The 26,674-nt window shown below is 32.6% G+C and overlaps 4 protein-coding genes across 5 annotated transcripts in view; 2 read left to right on the top strand and 2 right to left on the bottom strand.

The window, feature by feature from the left end:
• The window catches only part of LOC144854796 (HBS1-like protein), a 51,692-nt gene that overhangs the window by 10,153 nt on the left and 14,865 nt on the right, over positions 1-26,674 (bottom strand). The window lies entirely within an intron of this gene.
• Positions 175-5,257, top strand: LOC144853768 (telomerase Cajal body protein 1-like). Its single transcript, XM_078711591.1, has 11 exons — positions 175-231; positions 566-827; positions 1,176-1,274; positions 1,609-1,809; positions 2,157-2,247; positions 2,422-2,554; positions 3,168-3,257; positions 3,618-3,736; positions 3,980-4,083; positions 4,565-4,717; positions 5,113-5,257. The coding sequence occupies exons 2-11, from the start codon at positions 613-615 to the stop codon at positions 5,255-5,257; spliced, it is 1,350 nt and encodes a 449-aa protein (XP_078567717.1). The 5' UTR covers positions 175-231; positions 566-612.
• On the bottom strand, positions 5,806-14,635 carry LOC144853765 (dynein axonemal assembly factor 11-like). Of its 2 annotated transcripts, none has more exons than XM_078711590.1 (16): positions 14,503-14,635; positions 13,668-13,714; positions 13,033-13,126; positions 12,501-12,574; positions 12,084-12,161; positions 11,741-11,837; positions 11,249-11,324; positions 10,530-10,640; positions 10,115-10,212; positions 9,882-9,944; positions 9,633-9,725; positions 9,275-9,352; positions 8,900-9,035; positions 6,607-6,702; positions 6,162-6,235; positions 5,806-5,992 (listed from the first exon to the last, which is right to left on the bottom strand). In XM_078711590.1, exons 2-16 carry the CDS (start codon positions 13,675-13,677, stop codon positions 5,806-5,808), a joined length of 1,365 nt encoding a protein of 454 aa, XP_078567716.1. In that variant the 5' UTR covers positions 13,678-13,714; positions 14,503-14,635. The 2 variants fall into 2 exon arrangements, with proteins under 2 accessions (XP_078567716.1, XP_078567715.1); XM_078711589.1 differs by having other exon boundaries at positions 14,467-14,567.
• On the top strand, positions 14,893-26,560 carry LOC144854114 (uncharacterized). Its single transcript, XM_078712002.1, has 13 exons — positions 14,893-15,026; positions 19,156-19,328; positions 19,656-19,800; positions 20,286-20,353; positions 20,700-20,775; positions 21,272-21,377; positions 21,606-21,678; positions 21,905-22,049; positions 22,571-22,759; positions 23,296-23,361; positions 23,830-23,913; positions 24,369-24,527; positions 25,177-26,560. The coding sequence occupies exons 1-13, from the start codon at positions 14,901-14,903 to the stop codon at positions 25,429-25,431; spliced, it is 1,665 nt and encodes a 554-aa protein (XP_078568128.1). The 5' UTR covers positions 14,893-14,900; the 3' UTR covers positions 25,432-26,560.

Below are 26,674 nucleotides of genomic sequence, written 5' to 3'. Positions count from 1 at the left end.
GATGGAAATAAGTAGTTTTAATTTATATTTAAAAATCATTTCTAATGTATATAATGTATATATAAAACGTGTAAATGTAAATACAGTTTTAATTTTAAACAAAATGTAATTCACAGTGCTTTCTGCCAATATGCCATTTTGATCTATCACATAGGTGGCGGTATTATGAAATAACAAAATGTCAACATCAACATGTGTTGTTGGATCTTTTATTTAGATCTGTTGTTTTTGGTTTGTGCATTTCTGTATAACAATTCAATTTAATTCCTTTGTGTTTTTCTGTATATTTATAATATAAACAATGAACTAAATCATTAGGCTGTCATCTTTTTGGAAGCCTTGCCTTCTTATTTTATGGTTACTGTAAAAAATAATTAATATAATAAGGCCTATCTATCTTATTCTTACAGTATATTGAATGTTTACTAATTATTAAATGTAATACTAAAAAAGGTGCTAGGATGTAGTAGTAGTAATCAGGTTTACAGCAACATTCTTCTTTACCAACTGGCAAAATGTTTGATCCTAATCAACGAATTGTTTTTGTACCATATTTTATTTATAGCAATGCAAAATGTGAGCTGAAATTAGAGCAAGTATTGAAATTGAATAATGTCAGACAAAACAGCAGTTCAAGATGCAGATGAGGAGGAGGAGGTAGTCAGTTGCCCACCAGATGATCAAGCACTTAACATTGATCAAAGCCAACCTGAACATGAAGAAAAGACAACTAACGAAACCAGTGAGGAACCCGGAGAGGTTGTAATGGAGTCATCAGAAAAACCCACTATTGATGTTGATGCAGATACACAGACTATGGATACAAGGTACAAAGACACATCAAGGAAATCCTAACAACAGGAGATCAAAGGTTTTATCTGTGGCTGTGACACAATCAGCCACAGAGAATATGAACATAGTACAGTACTGTTGGTATAGTCGCAGCCAGACATAAGATCAAAGGACTGTTACAAGTTCCTATCTTGTTAAGGCAAGCTCAGTGTCCTGTTGTTAGATTGCCATACATTAAACCCTAATATTGTAGTAATCTTTCAGATTGTTGTTGATTTTTTCGTATTTTAAGTCAAAACAGTAATATTTCAGGAATTTGAGTACAATTTCTAGCTACAGGAAGAATTAAATTCCCTCTTACAAATGTTTTATTATCGTTTTAGCTTGTACAAGCCTGATTGGACGAAAGAACCATACAAACTAATTAACACAAAATCAGAATTTCTAAACAAAAAGGAAAACTTCCTAAAAGGTTGTAAATGGTAAGATTATTATTATTTCTTTCTTAAATAAATGTTTGCCAAATAATTTGAGCATCATAATTGTTATTATTATTTTACATTTTGGCAATAAAGAGATATGTAATGCCCCTCGGAGGATGTTAAAAATGACCGACCAATTTTTACATGCTTTCGTTCATGTTAAACTCTGTCTACACTATCAAACTAGTTTGACAAAAAAGTGTGATGTGCCCAAATATGGTAAGTAATAGTAATATAACATCATCAAGTCCATATATGGGCACATCACTTTTTTTTTGTCACATACAGTTTGATAGTGTAGAGCTTTAGTCTTATGTAATTTTTTCTTCTACAGGGCTCCAGATGGCTCTTGTATCCTAACAAACAGTGATGATAACACGCTCCGTCTCTTCAACCTTCCACCTGAATTATGGGAGGAAAACAGAGAAGGTGACTTACCGGAGTGGGAATCTGTCCTAAAGATTCCGGAGGGAGAGTTGATTTATGATTACTGTTGGTATCCAACAATGAGCTCAATGGACCCATCTTCAGCTTGGTATTTAAAATTAATCCAAATATGGTAGTGATATGACATCATCATGTCCATATAATTATGGGCACATCACATTTTTTTGTCATAAAATAAATTGTGTGCATACAGAGATATAGTGTTTATTCTGTGTTCTGTAAAATATTTATGTACTGGTTTTTACATTTAAAAAAATGTATTTATTGTTAAAAATGTCATACACATCCAACAGTGAGCAACTCGCCAATTACATATGCCCTGTTACTTATAAAAACCAAGTTTTCAGGGCAATATTGTTTAGACTGAGAGAATAAATAAGTGGTTGATCCACCCAGAAAAATGCTATAGTTATTACTTGTATGTTTCTACTTTAGTTTGGTGTCAACATCAAGAGATCATCCAATACATTTATGGGATGCCTTCACTGGCGAGTTACGGTGCACTTACAGGCCATACAACCACTTGGTAAGTTTTATATTATTTTATAAAACAAAATTGCTGATTATAATAATTGTAACCCAATAGGGTAATAGTAATGGATATTTTGAATATAACAGCTCTTTCAAATCTTTTTCTTTTTCTATAAATCTTGGTTGAAAATATAATTAATATACAGTATATAATTTATCATTCCTTTAGGATGAAATAACAAGTGCTCTGTCTGTAGCCTTCAGTCCTGATGGTTCAAAACTCTATGCTGGTTTTAAGAAGATGATTCGTGTGTTTTATACAGATAGGCCTGGTAGAGAATGTGAAGAGAGACCAACACTAGGTAGCTAGTCGATTCCCTTTCTTTCATGTTTGTGACAGCCACTGTCACAAACTAATCATAGTAAAATACACTGGGCCCTCTGGGAGAACAGTCTTTGACTGAAGAGGCTACCCAGTATAAAGAATAAATAATAGTAACATTTAAGTCATATTGACAATACTTGCTATAAGTAAATTTAATCACCGTCTGAATAGTGTTGAAATATATTGAAAGATACTTTACATAACAAAGTAATAATAATTCTTTGGAGTGGAGTTTTTTTATATGCTGAAACATCAAAGCATCATTAATCATAGTTAAAAACAATTTTTTTAAAACACAATACGTTCAAAAAGTTAAAAAAATATAGTACCTGTAATATATTCACATTGGCTCATTTCAATTATTTCACCATTTTTTATGCTGACAACCAACAGCTATGATCATGTGAAATTTGAATTATTAACATTTTATAATACAATAAAAAGTACCTTGCACTCATGTTAAACGTAAAAAAAATGGCATTGAGGTGAACATGTGCTCAATAAAGTTTTATTATTATACTATTCTGCTATTTATAAACGTCTTCTATATTCACATATTTTTTTTATAAAATGAAAACAATTTATTCCAGTGAATGGAATTGGACAGTCTGGAATTATTTCATGTTTTGCGATGGATGACATTGGTGGACTGTATGCAGCTGGTTCATATTCAAAATCAAGTAGGTTACCTTAACTGGAATCACATTAGAATACTATTCCTATTCCTACAATATTTTCATTAATTCAATGTGATCAGTGTCTTATAACATAACATTCTGTATTAAAAGTTATCCATTATTAAATGAATATGCTTTTTGGTATAAGCACCCCTTTCCAGTGATCACCCCACAAGGCACATTTTCCCTCCTTATTTCCTCTTCCCACATCTTGCGAACAAAATACCTGCATTCCTTTTTACACTATAATTTATTTTCACCAGTGCAACTAAAAAGCACTATAGATTTACAAAAACTAACATTATAAGAATACACTAATAGAAAATACTTGCATAATAATGAAACAACTTTTTTATATTATAGTTGGTGTTTACTGTGAGGAGACTGGTACTCAATTTTGTGTACTAGAAGGTCATGTGGGCGGAGTTACACAACTTATGTTTTCACCGGACGGGACAAAGCTGTACAGTGGAGCAAGAGTGGTAACATTTTGTTTCATTATTTAATTGTGTAAAAAAACATTCACTGATAACTTTTAACATCAGTAGGCTATGATGACCCTCGAGCACCTTGATATACCCTGATCTTGAGATATTTCAGGCTGTGCCTATGTGTCCATCCATGAATAAACCAAAGGAGAAAACTTATTGTGGTCAAACCAGCTTAAACTGGTTGACTTGCAGGAAGTGATTATTATTAATAATAAGAAATTTTTTTTTTTATAGGATCCTGAAATAATTTGTTGGGATGTGCGTAAACCAGGTGTAATCCTCTACAGAATGCAACGAGAGGTTACCACTAATCAGCGAATGTATTTTGACCTGGATAGGTGTGCAATCATTTCAAAATTATACTAGTTTGTGAAGTGAAGCTAAAACAGACCCCCTAGTTTAGTGAAATATCAACATTTTATAAACTGTATTTGATTACTGGGGAATTGATAGGCGCACCATTCGTGGCTTAACTTAGAGACCCGAGGCCCCTAGTTTAGGAACCCTAAGTGGCCCTCCAACGCTGGAGGCCCCTGGGTTTAGCCACTGAGTGCTCAGCCATTACACCACTGCGCACCATGTAAATAAGCATCATTAAAAATAATACCACATTTTTATTAACACCCTTTCCATGAATAACCATGTTCATAATGGACTTGGATGCTACACTTTTCAACTACTTCCACCCAAGGGATATGCCCCATCAGTGCAACCAACTACGGCGCTCTCCCCTCTGCTACGACAGCACTGCTGCTTACATTATGGTAGATTTCATAAAAAATCTTCAGTATTAATAACAAACATATTTGTTTTTTAAAGCACTGGTCAATATCTTATATCAGGTAATCAGTCTGGTTATGTGACAGTCTATGATACAATTTCAGCACCTACTACACCTAGTACATATGAAGAACCAATGCTTCAACCTCTCACTACTTTCAAAGCACATGATGACGCAGTTAATGGTATCAGGTAAGTTTAAACAAGAAATATTTCTTACAAAATCACCTCTCATCTGGCGATAACTACTGTCTACATGCATCTCAATATTAGCAAATGTTTTCATAGACTCTCTTTTCCCAGACATGCTTTGGAGTATGCCATGCCCAGTCTGTGTTTCCAAAGCTGCGGCATGGTAACTGTTTCCTAATGATTCCGTTCTCTTGATACAACTGGCTAAAGGAACGGCGTGAAAACACAACATTTGATTTTAATAAATAAAGTAGAGCCAACTTGTTTTTTGGAGACACTACTGTAAAGTATATGAATTATATTTTCAGATGAAAAATGCAGTAAATTTATATATTTAATACAAATAAATGCTTTTGATGCTGTACTATAAATAATACTATACAATGTCTTTTCAGCTACCACCCAACTATGCCTATGCTAGCCACTGCATCAGGTCAACGCAAGTTCATAACACCTATGATTGACAATGATGAACAGGATGAAGACCTTATCACTGATAAAACTTTTGAACATACTCTTCGACTGTGGTCTTTATATTAAGAAATGAAATCCGCTTTTGATTTTGTATTTCATAGTAACCAGAAACCTGGTCTATGACCTTATGACTTAGTGGGTCTAGGGCTTGCTCTGGGTCGGCAATCGATATAAGTAAACACTCCACAAAGTTAGGCTGGTCTTGATGCAGATCTGGACCACCTCTTGAGGTAGGTTTAAGAGCAACTTTCATGTTTGGTCCGGCTCAAGCAATTCGATGAGCATGAAGTGAGCATGAAAAACGATGTTCAATGGATTGAAAAATGAATTCAATGAAACATATTAAGGGCTATCACTTGGAAAACAAGTGTACATACGCAGGATCGGATCCAAAAAATCTGTATCACGTACTGGGCCGTAGCGAGACGTTAAAAACTGTTACTTCCAATGGGGCCAGGATGGGGCAGAACACAGTTCGTCTGTGCACTGTCTTCATGCTACAGTACCACTTCTGGCAACAACAGCAAACATTATGTCAAAATGGAACAGATGATCTATGTCTTGCAAAATGCCTTCGAATGTAATTTGTTTATGATGGAAAAATATTTAGTTGTTCATATCAATGGCGGTACATCAGGATCATCGACAAAATCGTGACTGTTTGGACGCTCAGTTGCTTGTGCGTGTTGTTTACCATTATATGGTCCAAGTCCATTAGTGGACATTGTCTTAGTTTTAGTGACCAGTAGATCAATTTTCTTTGCTGCTGTTGGATCAACTTCTAGGTGTTCTATTTCATTTCTAGAATAAAAAAACAGATTGAAAAATGTATTTATATACAATAATGTTTTTAGTTCAAGAAATCTGTTGCTTGCCTGCTAAAAATAAAAAATATCATAATGAAGGTGTATACAGAAATGTATGACGAATTTAATATATAAGATATATAATGAAATCAATGAAAGCTTACCTTTTCTTTTTTTCAATGTTTTCTTTATTTTTATCCAGGTTTAGTGATAGTTTCAAAGGTTTCCTTGGATAAAGCTGGCACGAAAACAAATTAAAAAAAACACACATTATGCAGTTTAAAGGCCAATTTACACAGACGAGCGGTAACAGTAATAAAAATAGATTGAATAGATAGATAGATAGAATCTATGTTATTCCTTATGACCATTTACACACAGCGTGGAGCGGATGGGCGGATTCTGCTCAGGATCAAGCTACCGTTACATCTGTGTAATTTGGCCTTAAGTTTATTTTAATTGTATATCATTTAATACATGAGTACTGCTTAAGTTGCCCTTGCCCAACAGTGTATTGTATGTTATTGTTGAATAAATACATGAAACGAAGCAATTTTCGTATCACTAATAAATTATTTGATAGATTTGCTTTATTTATTGTGTTCTTACTTTTGGCATCTCAATGACAAGGTGACCTGTAGTCTGTGACCTTTTTGCTGTACTTGAATCTGGTTTAACTTCCTCTGATAAAACAACTTGCAATACCTAAAATAAAATAAAAATGAAAACAGTGACATAATTCTATATTGTATTGAAATTTATACAACATTAATCAAGGATATTTACCTAATGTACTGGTTCTTATAAATTGTCATGTCATGTTATAAAATGAAATGAATGAAACTCGTGTGTAAAAAGCTTTACTAAAGCCTGTTTCCTGTTTTCTATTAGGTGAATTTGTTTGCACGAATTCAAAGCGTTGGCTTATACATAATGGGTATTCATATTTATAATGTCCCTTTGGTTCCTTGAGCTTTTCGCTTCGTATTTTTCAACCAATCAGAGCTCAGGAAGTCTCCGGGACCCGATGGAATACATTCAAGAGTGCTCAAAGAACTAAGTAGTGAACTTAGCCCTATTTTACAAGATCTGTTTTCAAAATTAGTGGATAATGGAGTTCTACCAAATTCATGGAAACAAGCCAAAGTAGTGCCAATTTTTAAGAAGGGTAAAAAATCAGACCCCCTAAATTACAGACCAGTCAGCCTTACATCTATAATATGCAAGACCATGGAGACGTTTGTAAGAAATGCCTTGATGAATCATATGGAAGTCAATCACCTTTTTTCTACTCATCAACATGGCTTTAGATCAGGTCGTTCATGTTCCACTTTGATGATTGAAGTTTTAGAACAATGGACCAAATGGTTTGAAGAGGGTCAATGTTTTGATTGCATCTTTCTAGATTTCAAAAAAGCGTTTGACAGTGTACCACATGAAAGACTGTTAAACAAATTACAGGCGTATGGCATTGGAGGAAATTTATTAAACTGGATTAGAGCATTTATTTCTGGACGGTCACAACATGTGGTGTTAAATGGAGTTCATTCAGAAAGCCTGCGAGTTAGTAGTGGAGTGGCAGTGTGCTTGGTCCTGCACTATTATTAATGATATCCCTGATGGAGTTAGTTCAAAAGTAAAAATTTTTGCAGATGATACCAAAATGTTCAATTTGGTGAACAGTGTGGAAGAATCAAATGGATTACAGGAAGATCTGAATAAATTATTTGAATGGTCTGAGAAATGGCAACTTCCTTTCAACTTAATGAAATGTAAAATTATGCATTTTGGAAGAAGGAATAGGAAAGTTATCTATCATATGGGTACTGATCAAAGAAGAATTCCAATTCAATCAGTGGAATCAATAACAGATTTGGGAATCATACTTGATAATAAATTGTCCTTTAGGTTACATGTTGCACAGAAGGCTTCTATGGCAAACAGAAAATTAGGAATGATAAAACGAATGTTTCATTATCTGGATAACTATTCTTTCATGCAGCTGTATAAAACCATAATCAGGCCGTCAATCGAGTATTGCAGTCCTGTTTGGCAACATATATATCACAAAGAGTCACACAAGCTTGAAAAAGTGCAACAGAGAGCAACCTGTTTGGTGCCAGGAATTAGAAGAGATACTTATCAGGATAGACTGAAACAACTACAACTACCTACTCTTTATTTCAGAAGGCTGAGATCTGCTCTAATCAAGGTTTTTAAAATTTGTAGTCATATTGATAATAAAGATGCCAGAAATCTGTTCACTTTTGTAGGAGAGTCCAGAACAAGAGGCCATAAATGGAAAATGAATAAAGACATATCTCATCTAAGAATTAGACAAAAGTTCTTTACTCAAAATATATGCAATGTATGGAACAAATTACCGTCAACGGTCATACAGTAGAATCTGACTCAATCAACCAGTTCAAGTCAAGGCTGGAAAATCACTTGTCTACTTCTTTCTGCAAGTTTGCCCCCTATAGCAGACAAGATAACATATAGAAACTCGTCGAGGGACACACAAGCTTCGCCTTTATAAGTCTCAACATCAAGTAAATCAAGTAAATCAAGGAAAGTGTCACATTCACACACACACACATGCATATCAAACAGCTCAGCAGACATGCGATGGTCCAGAAATGAAGATTGCAGCTATTCTCTCTTGTAGTGGAAATGCAGCGATTTTTTTCTCTGCTAAAAACATTGAATTCATACTAAATTAACCTAGTGGAAAATATGCTTTAGTGTAGGATTGTGGTAAAACACTCTGATTCCTAAAAAGGAGAATAGTTAAGGTATGTCTTGACGTTTCGTTGTTGTACTACAATCATGTTTTGAAGTAAAAGATTTTACATAACTTTTAATATAGATAATCCAAATTAATATTGGTAGTTTCATTTACCTTCCCTTTAACAGTAACTTTGACATAATTTGGTTGGACATCAGCATCCAATAATGAAGTGTCTAAGTATTTATAGCATCCAACATCTAGAACCACACAACTTCCATCTTCACTATCTCCTAATGTAAAATCCAATCTAAAAATAAAACGTTGAAGAGTTGAATATTAATTTATTCTACAGTTCTAAGCATGTTGAAAAGTACATTTATACCATGTGTATGTGTGAAACCAAAAAGTAAAATACAGAATAGGCAGACCCTAACTAACATAAACCAAACTGACATGAAAATGATTGTGAAAGGGTGTTTGAAACACTATGTTTTGAAGTTGTGTTTTGTACTGCGGCATATTTAATAGGGAGATATTTATACTTACTTTGCTTCATTTACATTCAATATTCTACCGTCGTCTCCAACTAATCGTACCACACGTTTCTTTGGTTCAGGTCCATTTCTAAAATGAAAAACAAAAGTATATTATACAGTACTTTGAAGTGGCACCAGATAACCATGCTTGCTTTAATACCAAACCCAAGAATAAATTCTGACCAAGCTGTTTCTCGTAATTAGAAGAGCACCACTACCTTGTAGTAGTTCCTGGTTGTCATACTTAAAAGTCTACAAAAACAAATGACAATCTGATATTCTAAAAGCATATGCAGGTGCATTAAGTATTTTACAATCTGCGAATTAAATAGTTAACATACATACAGAAATATAAATATTTCACTAACCTTTTAATATCTTCCTTTTCTCGTTGTTTCTTTACATGTTCATGAACTTCTTGCCTGGACTCTGGAGTAAAGGCTACTTTTTCCTCCCAAAATCTAAATTTTATATAAAGTATATTTGTAAAGTGACGGAATCTGAATTCATTCATATACAGTATACATATACAGTAAATTTATTTTCCACTCCAATTATTTATTTATGTAGCACCTCTTGTGTGTATGTGTATTAAATTCAGCATTATGTTCACTTACTTGCTATTTTCTTGATCATTCTTATCATCTGTTTTATCTTCCTCTTCCACATCTTGTTCTTTACTACATTACAAACAAAATGAAATAAAATACCATATTGAGAATATGAAATAAATCAGGGGTGTTGGTGGAGCTTAGAGCAAGTTTTAAATTCATGGTTTGTCACAAAATTGCGACCAAAATCATTTTATTTCACAAACTAAGTATTGGTGAAAAGAAACATGCATCAATACCTGTGTGCATCTATATCGGTATACCATCTACCATCAAATCCTGGCTTCTTGTTTGATTTCTTTGTCTGTTTTTCAATTTCTTCTCTTTTTTCCCTTTCCTTTTAATAAAAGATACAACAGTTAGTTCCATAAAGACAGAGCATTTTGTCGATTCATTACAATGTGGATGAAACAAAAACAGTCTTGAGAGTATGGAAATATAGAGTAGCTTTAGTAATTTTTAAATGCTACTGTAAAAGAATAAACTCTCCATCTACTTAAGCTCTGTAACAAAAAATGTGATGTGCCCATATATGGACATGATGATGTCATATCACTACCATATTTAAGAATATCACTACCATATTTGGATCATTTTTGTCACATAAGGTTTGATATTGTAGACAGAACTTTAGAATGGAACAACATGCATTACCCTTTTTTGACGGTAATCTTCTTGTTGCTTAAGTATACTAGCTCTGATCATTGGATAATCCTGGACCGCCTTGATTCTTGCTGATTTCTCAATCTCATTACCATCAAGACGCTAAAAAATTCAAAGATTCAGTTACAATGCATATATTTTAAAGATATATTGTCCCCCCTAAAAAATGTTTTTAATATGCCATTTTAATGTCACCAAAAACTGGATCAAAAAAAATGTTTTACATGAAAAAAAAATGTTAGACAACGTTTCTTTTGTCTTTTTAAAAGTGAAATAATTTTAATTATTATTATTATAATTTAAAGTCTGATTTTAATCATCTTTATTTTTCATGTTTATGGGGGACAATACAGCTTTAGTGAAATAATATTTAGGTTTTGGTGGTGGTAGTTGTGAGTAATCAGTAAAGGTAGCAACTTTGATTACAAAGCTATTAAGCTTGTTACAAATTTTGGAAGAAACAGCCAATTAAAATGAGCATCTCTGGTCCTGATTTAACAAATGATTTTACATAATAAATGTGTTTGTAATATAATTAATGTTTGGAGTATTCAATCTGATTCCTGATTGGCAATGATAAGTGATTGAACCTCTATCTTTTCCATAAATCATACATAATACATTTATTTTGTAATGTATTCATTAATTTTACACAAAATGCAGATGTATTCATGTTAAAATTCAAACAAGGTAAATATTTAATAATTCACCTTCAGTTGTGATAATGTTGCAGTCACATATTCACGATAACCATCAAAATCAACACATGGGTTTCCAGTTAAGAACCTACGTATGATAAATAAATAATAAATGAATATTCTAATAATACTTAATAGTAGTAATAATATACAGTATAACAAAAGTCAATCACTGGTCAAATATAGCAAGTGCCATATTTTACACAATAAATAGTAATAGTAAAAGGACTATAAACCATAAGTCCAGTGTACACATCTGGCTCATGTGCACTTTAAAGAACCTATTACATCTTTAGAGATGAGTAGGGGTTTGCCTGGTGTACTAGTACACACACAGCAACTGTCACACACAGACACTTATCATAACTCATCATCATGATATAAATAAGGTAAATAAATAAAAAGGATAATCAAATGAATACCTAATACCACAAAAGAAATAGCAAATAAATAATAAAATAAGTAAAGGCTGGTCCTACAGTATTAAACATAAACATTACTTACAATTCCTCTAAATTATAGTTCTGTTTTAGACAATCTATACTTGTTAACTCCCCTACAAAATTGATGGTCAAATCCAATTTCTTTAACGACTCACAACCTGTTGACATGAAACAAATATAACCTCGTAGTCGTTAATGAAAACATACACACTTTTAAGAATTTAGTTAATTAATCATTGTATTGTATATGGTTACATCATGGAGGTTTATACCTCCATGGTTACATTCTAATCACTTCTTTGTATTTATATTAAACCACAGAGTTTAATATCAAAACATAGTACTGTAGTTTGTAAAAGAACTTATAATAATGTATCGTCAGTATTTTTCCTTCATCTAATTACCTTCAAGATTCTCTATTCTTTCAATATTATTTAAAGCAAGATTTAGGTATTCCAGTTGCTTTAAACGTTTCACATTCTCTAAAATTCACAAAAAAAAAATATCAGTGAGTACTGTATTACAATATTATACTATACATGTAATAAAATAATTAGCAATATAAATAGATACAGTAACTACTTTGTGGCATATAAAGACATGTTATAGATATTGAGAATCAAATAAATAAAATGTAGAATTCTCTCTGTGAATCTTTTGGGAGTTTTATCCTCATTTGATCATTTTAAGTGTAGACAGAGCTTTAGGTGGAATTTTATATAACAATAATACCATCAAATTAATGCATTAGTAATAATACAAATGTCGGTTATAATAACCCAGCTGTTGTAGGATAAAAACATTAAACAAATTATTATTACCTATTTTTGGGATCAGGTTACTTTGTAAGTAAACAATCTTCAGGTTCCTACAAACTTTATCAAGCAATTCAATCCTAATAAAAAATAAAAATACCAAAAAAATCAACTCGTAATGAGCATGTTCTGATCTTCTCAAATAAGAAAAACATGCCAGGGTAAATTGAAGCTCTGTTTACACTATCAAACTAGTTTGACAAAAAAAGGTGATGTGCCCAATTATGGTAGCGATATGACAAAATATGGTAGTGATATGACATCATCATGTCCATATATGGACACATCACATTTTTTGTCACATAAAGTTTGATAGTGTAGACAGAGCTTAAGACTGAAATATATATCATAAGGAAGGAAGGAGAAAGCTTCATTGAAGGGAATCTAATATTATTAATTGTCCTTAAACAGTTTAACTAGGAAATAAGGAAATTCAGATAGGCCTTTTACGGACCTACCTATGGCAGCAGCAGTGTAGCGCCTACAGATGCCCATCACTAACTCTTACAAATTTGAAATGTTATGCACACTGTCTTACTTTTCAATGTCTTGCTGATGTAGGGAGATTTCTTCCAAAGTGGACAACTCCATATTATTGTGCTCTGCACGACGCCTCAACAGATCTTCAGTGACTATCATCCAAAAGACAAATAACAATTAATTCAGGTATACAACTTCATTACTTATTATAACATTGTCATCATTCTTCAACCTTCACTTTAAAGTATAGTAAATGTATATTATATTGTTAAAAAAATTGATATGTATAAAAAATATAGCATTACAATATCACATTGCAGGGCCGTAGCCACCAGTACGATTGGTAAGGTTTCAACCTGACCACTTTTTCACACAGGTCTTTGAAAACCCTGTGGGTTGCACAGGGAGGGGATTGTTCCCTAAAACTGCATTATAATGGACTGGGAATAGTTTGTATTATAGTAGCTATGTAGATATGAAAAAGAATAAATTGCCGTAGTTATTTTTTCACCCAACGAGTCGTAAATTCATGGAATGCTCTCCCTGCCAGTACAGTAGAAGTTGACACAACCATACTATTTAAAAGACAATTTCAGAAGACGAGGGAGGCTAATAGAGGGCCACAACCGGCCCACCTGCCTCTTGCACCACTTATTTAGAGTGGTGTACGGTGAATTACGGTGAGTTACTTACTTTGTACCATAATGAACAATAACTACTAGTCAGTCTCTGTAAGATTTCTGTTCAGAATAAAAATTAGCATTAATATTGAGTTGAGAATAATATAGTAGATTTATATTAATTGTAAAAAACACATTGTATTTGAGGAGCTCAAAACAATAATTTTTTACAGTGTGATCTTCATGAAAATGTGACTTGTTCAATTATGAAATTTTGTATTTAATTTTTTTTTATTGCATGGTTCCGTGTGTTCGTCTATCTAATGTAAGGCCTAGGCTAGGCTAACCTCCTCCTACTAGCCTAGAGAGAGTAGCTATATTATACACTAATTTAGGCCGGGTCAGGCAAGCTGGCCGTGGCCTTATATTTTCCCTTTTTAGTTTAGATGGGTAAGTTTAGGCATCCCTGGGAATTACCGTCCCTGGCCTGGGCTAGGCCTAGGTAGTAGTAGTCTTATGTTTATGAAAGGTTTAGGCCAGTTAGTATGTAACCTCTACCTACCTACCTACACTACTACTAGCCTAGGCCTAGCCTAGTACTACCTAGGCCTAGTCTCCCTATCTAGACTATACTAGGCCTAAGCCTAATAGTAATAGCCCATATAGATATAGGCTAGGGCCTACTACACTAGCTAGATAGAGGCCTCCTAACTAAAAAATGTTTAGGCCTAGGTAGGTATAGGCCTAGCCTAGTCTACCTAGTAGGCCTAGCCTACTAGCCTACTAGTACTAGGCCTAGTCTAGTTAATTGTGCCTCCTTTTCCTTAATTGATTAACTAACTAGACTTAGGCTAATATTCATAATAAAATACCTCATTAATATGAATTATATTGTATAAAAAACTAACTAATAAGTATAAAAATAGACACGATATGTAGATTTCTTTTTCACAAAACCCAAATAGTTTTGGATACGCTCGAGTTCTATTTAAACGGCAATTGAAGATATCAAAATGCACAACAACATAGCCATGAATTTCCAGATCCCGGATAAATAGATAGCATCACTGTGGAAACCACAGAGCTTATACAAATTTTATTTTCAAATTATTTCAAAACAATACTTTGTAATAATTACCCTTATGTTTATTTAGTAAATAACATAGTGTGTAATATAATAATTTGTTTAACAAAAGTGTTATTTTTAACATATATATTATGATACAATTATCAAACACAAATATAAACTATTGTGCAGATAAGCAGACGGAATTTGACGTCTGCTACCGTCAAAATGGCTGCTCATATGTTTATTATAAAGTTTCCCGTTGAAAACAATGGTAAACAGAAAGATAACAACGATAAAACACAAAATGGACAAGCAGAAAAAACAGATGAAAAAAGTTTTGTTGCTCATGATAATGTAACACAGGTAGGAAGATATCAGAAAACCTTTTTTCCTAATGTTTTAGTTAGGCCTAGAAAGTAGGCCTGAGTATACTAGAGTTGTAGTTGTAGTTAGGCGGCGGCAGGCTCAACCTCTCCGCCTAGCTAATTAGCTAAAGGAAAAGATCACCAACTTGGGTGTATACTGTAGCCAATATTTGCCTAAAATTATGATTAAATGTCTATCATTTCAAATTTACGTCGGCAAAGTATTTTTTCAATAAATTTTGGTGAAACCTCTTTATTATTAATAATACTAAAGGGTCATTCCATGCCAACTCAACAAATGGGATGGCTGGGTACCCCCTCAGATTTCCTTAAAACTCACATATAATATGCAACTATATGTCTCACGAACACAGCAAAAATTTCAGTTGCCAACTCCAAGTCGTTTAAAAGTTATGGCCATTTGAAAATGTGTCGTCTGTAGAATTTTTGGTCTTAATAAATTACCTTTTTGTAAAGTTGCATTTTTAATTAACCATATTTTAAAAACTATTAAAGCTAATAAGCTGAATATTGATACACTGACATAATTTTGGTCATAGATTAAAAATATGAAAAAAAATTTGCTGTATCTCAATTAATTTTCGAGATTTTGGTCCCTAGAGCCCCCAATTTATTTTGTCGCAAACAGCTTCGGCAATTTTTACCCCTTATTTAAATATGAAAATACATTTTTAAATTGATTTTTTCCTATACAATGTTAATATATGGTGCTAAATGTATCCATACAAAAAAGTTCATCATTTTAAAAATTCATCCTAGGGGTACACTGCGCGTCAAAAAGTCACTCGGGACACAAAATACAAAAAATCATTACTTTTTCGTTTTGAACTTTGACCTTGTGGGCAATAATTCCCAAAATTGAAACTCATCATATAAGTTCATCAATGCATGATTCAGCTATGTTCAAAATACCAGTTTGGTGTCTTTATTCCTTCATGTCCAAATATGACTATTAAGTTAGGGCATTTTGTGCATATTTATAGCAATTTCAATGTAAAACGTGCTATCGTCAATTTTCGGAAGATCATAATTTCAGTATTTTATCTCTTAGTGCTATCAATACATTCAATTTTAGACAATTTTTGGCCCTGAATCCATTTCTGCAACATTCAAAGTAACAAAATGAATAGTTTAAGAGATATACGTGGTCAAAAATGGCTCAAGTGCATAAATAGTGGGCACATATTGCTACAATCGCGATATTTAAATGGACATAAGTTTTATACTGAAAACCCCTAGAACATCACAACTTGTTATCCTAGCAAAACTTTTGATCCTGAATCCATTTCTGCAACATTCAAAGTGACAAAATGAATAGTTTAAAAGATATACGTGGTTAAAAATGGCTCAAGTGCATAAATAGTGTGCACATATTGCTACAATCGCGATATTTAAATGGACATAAGTTTTATACTGAAACCCCTAGAACATCACAACTTGTTATCCTAGCAAAACTTTTGATCCTGAATCCATTTTTACAATCAATGAAGTAACAAAATCAATAGTTTTAAAGATACATGTGCTAAAAATGGAGAGTGAATGCACACAGCAACAATTGCAAATATGTATATATATGGGCAATTAATTCCAGCAAAATGTCACCCAGTGCAACAAAAATTTAAATTGACATTGAAAAATCATAAATGGTGTCTAAATATTATTAGTTTAACTTTTATTAATTATAATTGTTTTTTTATATATAATCAGAAAAAACAAATATTTTGTCTGTTGAATATGTACGTACATTTGAAAAATGTTTTTTTCTCATTTTTTTTGCTGAATTTTGCTTAAAATTCAATTTACAAACATATAATGTAAAATGATTTTTCTAACATGATAGGGCAATTTATTTTAATGTTTTTAAAAAGGAAATGCATAATTATTATAATTTTTCCCTAGAATTTAAAACATTCTGGCTGTGCAAAATTTGTAAATTTTAGGTGTGACGTGTACGTCCATAACAAAATTACAACAAATCATTTTTTCTTAGTTGTGTAATTGCATATTGATATGTATTTTTTTTAGCCTTATGATTAAAAAATAATTCATAAATCATGAACATTTCATTTAATTTTCTTTTCTTTTTGTCGTTATATGGACGTACATTTTTATGTATGCCCATAACAGTACGTCCATAACGTTAGTTTAACAGGCTGAGATGATAAATTTCCTAACAAAATGTATACATCAAATGTTAATATAGGTAGTGGTGTTCCCTCTCAAATATAGTCATCTTTTTATAAAAGTACTTATGATAAAGAATGGAACATTGGAGGAACAATACTTGAAAGATCAGAAGAAAATATGGCCTGGACGTCTATGTAAAATTCATGAACATCCAAGAAGCACACCAGCAGTCTAATGAATACTTCAATAAATAATGTACCTCCTGCATTTGATTCATTCTTTTGGTTTACTGTATTATCTTAAAAACTAAACATTGTATCATTTTGGAGAAGCAGCTACTGTACAGGTGTTTCAGTATACATCATGCGGAGAGAGAGAGACGTGACATACATTACTTGATAATGGTCAAATTTGTGCACATTTTGAGCACTTATGTCTTTAAAACTATTCATTTTGTTACTTTGAATGAAGCAGAAATGGATTCAGGATCAAAAGTTTTGCTAGGATAACAAGTTGTGATGTTCTAGGGGTTTCAGTATAAAACTTATGTCCATTTTTAAATATCGCGATTGTAGCAATATGTGCACATTAATTATGCACTTGAGCCATTTTTGCCTATGTATATCTCTTAAACTATTGATTTTGTTACTTTGAATGTTGCAGAAATGGATTCAGGATCAAAAGTTTTGCTAGGATAACAAGTTGTGATGTTCTAGGGGTTTCAGTATAAAACTTATGTCCATTTAAATATCGCGATTGTAGCAATATGTGCACACTATTTATGCACTTGAGCCATTTTTGACCACATATATCTTTTAAACTATTCATTTTGTTACTTTGAATATTGCAGAAATGGATTCAGGGCCAAAAATTGTCTAAAATTGAATGTATTGAAAGCAACTAGGAGATAAAATACTGAAATTATGATCTTCCGAAAATTGACGATCGCATGTTTTACATTGAAATTGCTACAAATATACACAAAACGCCTTCATTTCATAGTCATATTTGGACATGAAGGAATAAAGACACCAAACTGGTATTTGGAACATAGCTGAATTACACATTGATGAACTTATATGATGAGTTTGAACTTTGGGAATAATTGCCCACAAGGTCAAAGTTCAAAACGAAAAAGTAATGATTTTTTGTATTTTGTGTCCCGAGTGACTTTTTGACGCGCAATGTACCCCTAGGATGAATTTTTAATATGATGAACTTTTTTGTATGGATACATTTAGCACCATATATTAACATTGTATAGGAAAAAATCAATTTAAAAATGTATTTTCATATTTAAATAAGGGGTAAAAATTGCCGAAACTGTTTGCAACAAAATAAATTGGGGTCTCTAGGGACGAAAATCTCGGAAAATAATTGAGATACAGCAAATTTTTTTTCATATTTTTAATCTATGACCAAAATTATGTCAGTGTATCAATATTCAGCTTATTAGCTTTAATAATTTTTAAAATATGGCTAATTAGAAATGCAACTTTAGAAAAAGGTAATTTATTAAGACCAAAAATTCTACAGACGACACATTTTCAAATGGCCATAACTTTTTAACGACTTGGAGTTGGCAACTGAAATGTTTGGTGTGTTCGTGAGACATATAGTTGCATATTATATGTGAGTTTCAAGAAAATCTGAGGGGGTACCCAGCCATGATTTTCAGAAAATTTGTTGAGTTGGCATGGAATGACCCTAAATAATATAATTAGATAATATTAATTTAATAGTATTTTTCACAAATTGACACATTTTTAGCTCAGCCTCAGCCAACTCATATTATAAATTATTAAATTAATATTACTTAGACTGATGGAAAATGTAATGATGTTTATTTGGCATGAGGCTATTGGCACAGCCAACATGCGTGTCGTACTAAACTAAACCGTGCCAATAGTAAATAGTGAAACTTGACAAATGTTTTAAATAAATAAAAAATAATCAATACTAAATATTTTTTCTTTTAGATTTTAAAAACTGTACTGCCCTCTATAGGAATCAAAAAGCAAGTGACAACAATCTCTGAAAACAAACTTTGGGTACAAATGACATTTATCTGTAGCACTGCAGAACTTACCGAGAAAGCTTTGAATTCTCTATCAGAACAGGGTATTGGAAAAAACTTCCAGTCTTCTCTCAGGTACACTAAATTTATTTACTATTTATTTTCTTTAAAATAAATAGATAACTACAGCCAACTTTGAAATTCATCCTACAATGATAAAAACTTGCAGGTAAAAACCATGAACGAAATCAAAAGAAACAGTTAATTTTAACCAAAAACCATTGTGTGACAGACAATTATTATTTTGTATTTTTTATTATTTTTTGCTTTAAATTACATTTTTCAGGTAAATTTTTTTTTTCGATCCAGTTTTTGGTCAAAGTGAATAACTATTATGTTACATATCTTTAAAATACTATAATGTAAGTTAAGCTCTAATGATGTTTTTCTTTGTTTATTTAGTGTTATTCCAGTTCCAATTCATATTGCTGACAACAGTGTAACAGGGTCTCAGGAAGACCTTACACATAAAAAAGATGAAGCACAAAAAGATAAGAAAGTTAAAAACTTTGTCAAGTCAATTCGTTCCAGATTGATTGTGGCTCAGGTAAGTTTAAATATATAACAAATTTGCTGGGAATACTCAAATAGAGCAGAACTCTACTTTACACTACTACACACTCTACTCAGAACTTTCCACTATTCCAGTCTGGTGGTTGCATAACAAATGGTGAGTGAATAGGTGCGTTCACACTATTAATGTATGTTAACACTAATGTACATTCACACTAACGTACATTCACACTAACATACGTTCATACTAACATACGTTCACACTAATGTATATGATCAAAAAACGTAACATATAGCCCACCAGACCAAATTCTGGTTGAACATTTTAATACAGTTGGTGTGTCCCCTGAATAAGCCATAGCATTAAAACATAAATTGCCTCTCTTGTTTGTTTAATGGGAATGTGTTCCGTAAATAGGTGCGGTGTTGGTCATAGCATTAAAGCATTGTCCCATGTTCATTTCATAGGAATGTTTCGTGTGTCTTAATTTTTAATAATATATTTCTTTTGTTTTTAAGGTTGTGGAAGAAGTCAAAAGTTCATCAAATCTAACATTTGATTTTGTACTACTGATTATATTAGCAAGGTAAAATTATTAAAAAGAAATTACAGTTTTTGTTTTTAACTGTATATATATGTATGTATCATCGGTAGGTATTCTCCGATGACGTGCGCCCTCTATGGTGTTAAGAGGTCTTCTACGGGAGGCCCCGGGTTCTCTCTGTTGGTGTAGAAGGTCTATCTTCATCAGAAACTTCATCAAAAAATCATACGAAGTCAAATGAAATTATTTGAACATTTGTTTATATATCATATATAAACATACACATTAATTATAGAAACATTCCTCAATTTGGAAAGTTTGAAATTGTAGGAATTGAGTGTTTCAGTCAAACTGCCTTTTATTGTACATTACATTTCCTCTTTGTTAGTTTGATATCTGCGATTGGTTTGTCAGAAAACAGTTCTGTGATTTTGGTTGCAAGTATGTTAATATCTCCATTAATGGTAAGAGATGGTCAATATTACTTTTACTATCTAAAATGTATACAAACATTAGAATTCAGTGTCTACAAACTGTCTAGTTAATATACAGGTTTATCGAAGCCTTAAATAAAATTATAGGGAGCAAGTTTATTATACCCATATCAACAAGATTTTCATTATTAAATTTATTACAATTCAATTAAAAATGAAATAGACATTGTTACCAAATTGACATAGGACTGAGGACGTCCATTACTTTGTGGATAGCATGAACACTGATGCATATGAGCAGACAGTCTAAAATGGTTTTACTAAACACCACATGCACACCACAACGCTATACAAAAATAGTAGTACCACATGCACCAAAGGATTAGGCACTTTATTTATTAAAATGACATGACCTGAAAATTGGGGTAGAGAATGCATATTCTCCCAACCTTCCTAACACAACACCACACCTTGCAAGCACCCAGTAGTTACTTAATACCGGTATTTATTTTATAATTGTTCTTAGGGACCTATCATGGGAGGCACATTTGGTATTGTGATCAAACACAATCCATTGCGCAATAACGGGATTAAAACTGAAGTCGTTGGTTTACTCATGTGTGTTTTATGCGGTAGGTAAATTAACATAATTTGGTTAAATTAACATAATTTGGTTAAATTAACATAATTTGGTTAAATTAACACAATTTGGTTAAATCAACATAATTTGGTTACCTTTTGCAGTCTCGTATTTTACAGATATTGGATTTAGGTTTAAAGCATTTGAATGTATGCAAACAATTTTCTAGTAAACAGGTTTGAAAATTAATTTTAAAAATCAAAATTGATTATTTTTTTAGGACTGTTATTTGGTTTTGTGGCTTATCCGGTCTTAGGTAAAGACGTATGGCCAACTTACGAGATGACAAGCAGGTAAAACATTATCAATTTAATTATGCACTGTTGCCATTGGGTCCATGGAGGACCTGCACCTATTGCAAATTTCTTCAGTTTCAAGTTCAGAATATGAGGATGATTATAAATTACATTTAGAGTGCATTTACATTTATTAAGATAAAGAGAGATAGAGTCAAATAGTGGAGGGAACGTTATCTTGCAATCAGAGATGATAATTTTAACGGTGGGGTTTTTTTTTCAGGGGTGAATCAAGGAGTCTTTTAATTGGTCTGTTTATAGCTTTACCATCTGGTGCTGGAGTGGCATTATCAATCCTGAGTAATAACACTGGCTCTCTGATTGGTGTTGCCATATCTGCCTCCTTACTGCCACCTGCTGTAAATGCAGTAAGTAACCCTTACATTGATGTTTTAATAAAATAAACTATAGGGAGGTTTCGCGAATACGATAACGAAAATGCATAAATCACACGTATGTATTAGTTTTCGTAAGCAAGTAAATATCTGTTTTGCATGGCAGTAAAATATTGAGAACGCCGTCCAAAATATGACTGCGGTAAATTTTAACGAAGTGCAGTTACGTGTTGCTTGGCTGCCTAGGCCTAGCTTAACATCAGGTACGTGTTGCTTGGCTGCCTAGGCCTAGCTTAACATCAGGTACGTGTTGCTTTGCTGCCTAGGTCTAGCTTAACATCAGGTACGTGTTGCTTGGCTGCCTAGGCCTAGCTTAACATCAGGTACGTGTTGCTTGGCTGCCTAGGTCTAGCTTAACATCAGGCACGTGTTGCTTGGCTGCCTAGGCCTAGCTTAACATCAGGTACGTGTTGCTTGGCTGCCTAGGCCTAGCTTAACATCACTAGGTAAAAAGAAACACAAAATTGTGTAGTGTGACTATATTTTTTTATTAGGGAATGTTGTGGGCCACATCTATAATCAAAGCATGTCAATCTGCAGTGGACGATGCATTGGTCAACACTACGGACGATGTATTTGCAATGGACGATGCATCAGACCTGGCAGTGGCTGGTACACTGAGTCTAACACTTACTCTTCTAAATATTGTATGTGTTTTTCTGATGGCAGTTTTAGTTATGAAGGTACAGTACATTTATATGCAATTTTTTGATAGGTGTACATAATAAAAAAGTTCATACCAAGTCATAGTTTTTTTTTCTCATTCACTTAATTGTAATTGATTCATATTTTAATACCATATATCCTCAGATATAATCCCACCCACCTAGAATGCAAAATTGGGCAAACTTTGGGGTGTGGGGTTATACCCGGGGAAACCCTGGTTTGAGGAAAAAAATGATTGGTAAGCATTTCTTGTAAAAACTCATCAGAACTGGTGAAAGAGAGGCCTACTGTACATCCACACCAAAAGTTAATACTCAGACTATTACCGGGGATATGTTTGTAAAATCAGACATAAGGTAGGGAGTGGGATTATACCCGAGAATATACGGTAGTAGGTTTTGTTTCATTTCATAATGAATAATTATTCTTCTCAAAACTCAATATCCCTATTACTGCTCTATTTTTTTTTTTATATAAATATAATGTATAAAGCAGTCAATGTTACAGCTCATGAAATAACAATTGTTTATTTTAAATATTTTTCACAATCAAGATTAAAGAAGTGGCTCCTAAAACCAGTACTGCTGCCACACTTCAGTTTTGGAAGAATGACATCAAGGTAAACTAAATTAAGTACATCAGATTTCAATTTAATCCTTGTATTTCTGTCTTGCTGCTGGAATTTCGATTTTCAATTTACTATTTAAAACTTGTAATACATTTAGAATTAATGTAATGCGACATTTATATAGCGCTATTTCATGAAGATCAGAGTGCTGTGGACTTAGATGTTATACCTTTTTAACAACATTCTTCTCCCCTAAGGGTCACATCGTGTCATCGGCAGCCAACTATGGCGCCATTACGTCTGTCCACGACAGTGTGTGTGTGAACTAGTACACTGGGGTAACCCCCTACTCGTCTCGAAAGATGTACTAGGTTCTGTAAAGTGCACACAAGCAATATGCATACACTGGAAACTTTAACCTAGACCACATACCACATGTTTTTCAAAGAATATGTACTTAGCTTAGTAATGAAATGTAATAAGAAGAATATATAAATAGTTTGTTATTTTTCCTTAAAGGTTGCCAGGGAGTACTATGATGTCATTGGTGGAAATGCAGAGCGACAAAACATTGGAAAGAAGTTATTTCAAGATTTTCAAGAAGTACAAAAACTCTTTAAATATTGTTTTCAAGGAAAAAGTTTATTAACAAAGTTAACATAATTTTAATCTCTAAAATGATCCCCCCCCCCCCCGCCCCACCCCCCAGATTTCTTGAAATGTTGAGATTCACTCTCAACTTTGTTGCAAAAACTTGTAACAACTTATTACAATTGTGAAATTTCATTTCACTATTTATTCATTCCTTTTCAGTATTTAAATAACAAAAAAAACCTCCTAAAATTTGGGGAGACCAGGATCAGCCTAAGTGAGCTGAATCACTGAGCTGGTTGACCCAACCCCAATTTAGTTTACACCTTAAAACATCACAACATACAAAAATAAAAGAAAAATGGGGGGAAAAGTAATAGTGATGAAACAAGTTTATGTAAAGTACACTGCATGATAAACATACGTTTATATTTTGTATTTATTTTGAACCTTTTTTCTATTCACAGACTATGCAAAAAATAGACAAGGCTGAAGGATCCGCCACTGACACTCTAAAAGGTCCAAAAGCAGCCAGCATTGCAAGAGATTTTAAGGTGTTGCTTGGTGAACTAGAGAGGGAGCCACCTTATCAGGATTTTGTACAGAAGCTTCAGGATCCGCAGTTGGTATGTCTCTTCTTCTTAAAGATGTATTGTCCCCCTGAAAAAATAATTCTTAACAACATTTTTGTTGAATATACCATTTTAATGTAACATAATAGTTACTTGTTGGATTGAAAAAAATATATTTACCTGAAAAACTGTAATTTAAAGCAAAAAAATGGTCAAATTGGCTGCCAGCCAATGGGTTTTTGGTTGAATTTAACAATTTATTTATTATTTTATAAGTGAAAACATTATTGTTTTCCTAAGGAAGTGACTAACTTCATTAAAACTACAAAATAACATGTTCAAAATCTGATTTAATTAATCTTCATTTTTTATGTAAGCTGTTCAATTTTTTTATGTTCTACTCCTGTTCTGCTAAAGTAGTTTAAAAAGCTGAAAGGTGATCTACCTGTTGCGTGTAATACAGTATTGTTTTGATTTCACGATCAATCAGGGAATTGTTAGTATGATGTATGATGATTACATTTTTGGGGACAAAATTGATCAACCTCATTTTAGTGTGTTCCCTTTTCATCTCTTTATTGACTTTATCATGAATTTGTTTGTGTCTGTTTTTGATGATGAAGAATAAAAAATGTGTTTATTTGTTTTGAAACAAACTAATTACTCATCAATGATTGAAAATTCTTTTCTTTTTATCTTAAAGAATGTATCCAGTCAGATTCCAATAGCACCAAGCACACCAGAATGGATAGGAAACTTAGACTGGAAGTCAAAGCAAATCCCAGCAGGATCACAACCAGTGCCGAAGCGCAATGGAGCACTCCACCGACTTATTTCACAAGAAACATTTGTATCTCCTTTTAATCAATCAATTAACACAGATGAACCAGTGAATGATGGCTTGAAAGGGTCATATTCAAAAATTGCAATTGACGAACCCAAAGATGAATCAGTGTGAGGTCATAGGTTATTAATGGTTGTCTGGCTACCATTCTCATAGAAAGATCAGTATAACTACCAGTTATTATTGCTTTCATGATAGTTAAAACATACTTAGAGGTTGGTAAATGGTGCAATACACAGATTGAACATATTATATGTTTTAACCTTATATTATTTTAATAGTATGGTAGAGTTTTAATATTTTCTTTAATGTATTCTCTATAAACAGTACTAACCATGGAGGTTTTTAGATGCTTATTTTGGTAATAAGTTTATGTCAATAATACGCTAATAGAACTACAGTAGAAACTCCATTAATCTAGGTGTTTCCCAAAGAAGGTGTGTACATAATTATAAGGGTATATGTAATAAACTTCTAATAATTTGCTGTATGTTCTGGCAGGACTGCCTGTTTATTGATGTAGTCAGTAATAATATGATGATGGTTTAATAAGGCATCAAGTCTGAATATCTACATCATGTGGTAAGGTAGTTTCAGGCAGTAACTAGGTAGTGATGAACAAGGCCACTATCTATATTCACAACAAGTATATATTTACAGTGTTATCCAATCAAATTTGGAAGCCCCAGTGGTCTAATGGTTAGGACATCTACATATTATCAAGCAGAAGGTTCTGGGTTGGATCTCAGTTGGGGTGGCTTTTTCTCATTCTCACAGACCTTTATTGTCTCAAATTAATTAATTTCTAGTACTATATCACTACTGTGCCTGTGATGTTTATAATAAGGGTATATGTTTTTACTGTATTCATCATGTATAAATGGTTCTGGGTTCGATCTTGGTTGGGGCAGGTTTTTCTCATTCTCACAGACCTTTATTGTTTTAAACTAATTCATTTCCAGTACTATATCACCGAGCAGTTTACAATTAATGTTCTGTGCCTGTGATGTTTATAATAAGAGTATATATATTTACTGTATTCATCATGTAATGGTTACTTAATTAAATGAATTTGTAGTATTAATTATACCGTATAAAATGTATTTTAAATATTTATATATAGGTGTTTTTTTTCTCTGTGTAGAAATGTACTGTACATATTTCATTCACATTGCATGTACATTAGTGCCTTAATAATATTTAAAATATTAGTTGCAGATAAGAAACAAATTACATTGCATAAGTTGTTTTGTATTGGAATATATTTAAAATAAATGATATTGGCTAAATTTAAAATTTAAATTTTTTTTTTTTTTTTTAAACTATTATGAATATGTTTAACTTCTATTTAAATATT

This window comes from Antedon bifida, chromosome 10 (assembly GCF_963402885.1).
Source record: "Antedon bifida chromosome 10, ecAntBifi1.1, whole genome shotgun sequence".
NCBI lineage: Eukaryota > Metazoa > Echinodermata > Crinoidea > Comatulida > Antedonidae > Antedon > Antedon bifida.
Note: the sequence above shows the minus strand (reverse complement) of the source record. Positions and strands in the feature narration are given on the sequence as shown.

Coding starts and splice junctions, on each gene's coding strand:
- LOC144853768 (XM_078711591.1), top strand. CDS start 613: ATGTCAGACAAAACAGCAGTTCAAGATGCAGATGAGGAGGAGGAGGTA. Junction 2,248..2,421: donor ACAGGCCATACAACCACTTG/GTAAGTTTTATA, acceptor TCATTCCTTTAG/GATGAAATAACAAGTGCTCT. Junction 2,555..3,167: donor TGAAGAGAGACCAACACTAG/GTAGCTAGTCGA, acceptor AATTTATTCCAG/TGAATGGAATTGGACAGTCT.
- LOC144853765 (XM_078711590.1), bottom strand. Junction 10,641..11,248: donor CAACATTATCACAACTGAAG/GTGAATTATTAA, acceptor TGAATTTTTTAG/CGTCTTGATGGTAATGAGAT. Junction 6,703..8,899: donor AAGTTACTGTTAAAGGGAAG/GTAAATGAAACT, acceptor ATTTTATTTTAG/GTATTGCAAGTTGTTTTATC.
- LOC144854114 (XM_078712002.1), top strand. CDS start 14,901: ATGTTTATTATAAAGTTTCCCGTTGAAAACAATGGTAAACAGAAAGAT. Junction 22,050..22,570: donor TGCCACCTGCTGTAAATGCA/GTAAGTAACCCT, acceptor TTTTTTTATTAG/GGAATGTTGTGGGCCACATC. Junction 22,760..23,295: donor TGGCAGTTTTAGTTATGAAG/GTACAGTACATT, acceptor TTCACAATCAAG/ATTAAAGAAGTGGCTCCTAA.